At 50.5% G+C, this 1,748-nt stretch overlaps 1 protein-coding gene across 1 annotated transcript; it reads left to right on the top strand.

Annotated features, from left to right (window-relative positions):
* Positions 1-355: 355 nt before the first annotated feature.
* On the top strand, positions 356-1,741 carry PPTG_14175 (hypothetical protein; the record flags this gene model as incomplete). The annotated part of the gene is made up of 2 exons (XM_008911163.1): positions 356-684; positions 759-1,741. Exons 1-2 carry the CDS (start codon positions 516-518, stop codon positions 1,739-1,741), a joined length of 1,152 nt encoding a protein of 383 aa, XP_008909411.1. The 5' UTR covers positions 356-515.
* Between the last annotated feature and the right edge of the window lie 7 nt (positions 1,742-1,748).

Below are 1,748 nucleotides of genomic sequence, written 5' to 3'. Positions count from 1 at the left end.
CTGGCAGACCAGTGTGCTTGGGATCCAAGTGTTTGGTGCTCAAGTACACACGGTCGCCAACCTCAAAAAATGTTCTTGTCGGTTCTTGTCGTAGACATCACGCATTCGCGCTTGCGTTTGAGCAAGTGTTTTGTTGTGCCCACTTGAGTTATTCAATATTATTCGGTATCCTCTGTCCAGGACCCAGTGTTAGAGACGTGCTTGGTACATGCACGTGAGGTATTCCTACAGTTAGCTAGGATCAACCCCGCGATATTGCAGTACAAATTTGTATTAATAGTAATACTTCGAAGTAATACTTGAGCGTTTGAGGCCGAAAAAAAAAATGCTGTAAGTGTAGCCATCTGGTTTTACTACTATACTAGGCGGGAGAGATGCACGTCTCTCCCAGTGTTCGTGGCACACCACATGCCCGTGACTGGACATCCACTCCTCTGCCTCACTGGGCTTCCACCATGTGCCTCTATTGCATCTTCAGTTTTGCTTTTGAACGACTTCAGTTACAGCATTAAACAATGGTTCGATCACCTCCTCGGTTCTACGAAGATGGATCCGAGACTTCGGCATGCTACTATCCTCCGGACAACATGGGCCCGTACCTGTCGTCGTCCTACAACCAACGCACGGCTCCAAAGAAGAAAGAGCGCTCAAAACTGATGCGTCGACTGATTCCTTTCGTTTGTGGTGCGTTAGTATCCTCGAATTGGTACAAAAGTATCTCCGACGCCCATTCACATTGTCGTGTTCTCTTTCTCCAGGTGTGTTAGTATTGGTGATTGTCATCGTAATTGTGGCAGTAACGCTACATTCCAATTCGAGCAAGTCTGAAGATACGACAAGCTCTGACAGTGGTGGAAATTCGACTTCAGCTGCATCTGCGTCGACACTACCGTCGTCGTGCTCCCCGGTCGCTGCAAAGGACCGAACGGTGGCCTTCTGGCAGAGTGAAGTGGCAGGATGTGACTCTGTTCCGGACGGAGTCACGCACATCGTCTTCGGCTTCGCACTCGTCTCTGACGGGGTTATTGTGCCGACGTTCCAGTCCTCCGATGCGACTATCTCGGAGTGTGTAGAGAAGCTTCATGAACGGTGTATTCTTGCAATGGGCAGTATCGGAGGATCGACCAACAATGAGAACATGTCAGCGGTTAGGAACTCCACGCTGTTTGCTGAGTCTGCCGTGGTTTTGATGACTAAATTCGGATTTGACGGACTGGATCTCGATGACGAGACTGTAGGAGCGGAGTTCAGTGCTGATCGAATGGTGGGGATGTTGAAAGCTACACGAGAAGCGCTGGATGCTTCAGGTAGCACCTCGGCTCTACTGACATATGATGCGTACTTCTATGAGGGTGACACGTCGGTCTGTTCAGCGGCGGACAGAGCAGCGTACTCGAGGTGCTTCCCGTCTGAAGTGCTGGACTACGTGGACTGGGTCAACATTATGGCATATAACGTCAACCTGGACAATGACACTGCTGCAGCGATATATGCCGCTGCTGAGAGCACCACATTCGCTGCGTGGGGAACTCAATTTGGTGGGAACTACTCGTTGGCTACGATCGGTCTGTGCGTGGGAGGAGGGTGCGCTTACGGACCCGGACCAAACGCTACGGTTATTGCAGAATGGGAAGCGTTTGGCCGCCAAGAAGGGCATGGAGGTATGATGATTTACTCAGCATCAGCAGAAGTGGGTGGCGATTATCCTGTTACTCGTAGCATCGTCAGTACGACGGCATGAGAAAAAA

This window comes from Phytophthora parasitica, assembly GCF_000247585.1.
Source record: "Phytophthora parasitica INRA-310 unplaced genomic scaffold supercont2.40, whole genome shotgun sequence".
Lineage (NCBI taxonomy): Eukaryota > Oomycota > Peronosporomycetes > Peronosporales > Peronosporaceae > Phytophthora > Phytophthora nicotianae.
Note: the sequence above shows the minus strand (reverse complement) of the source record. Positions and strands in the feature narration are given on the sequence as shown.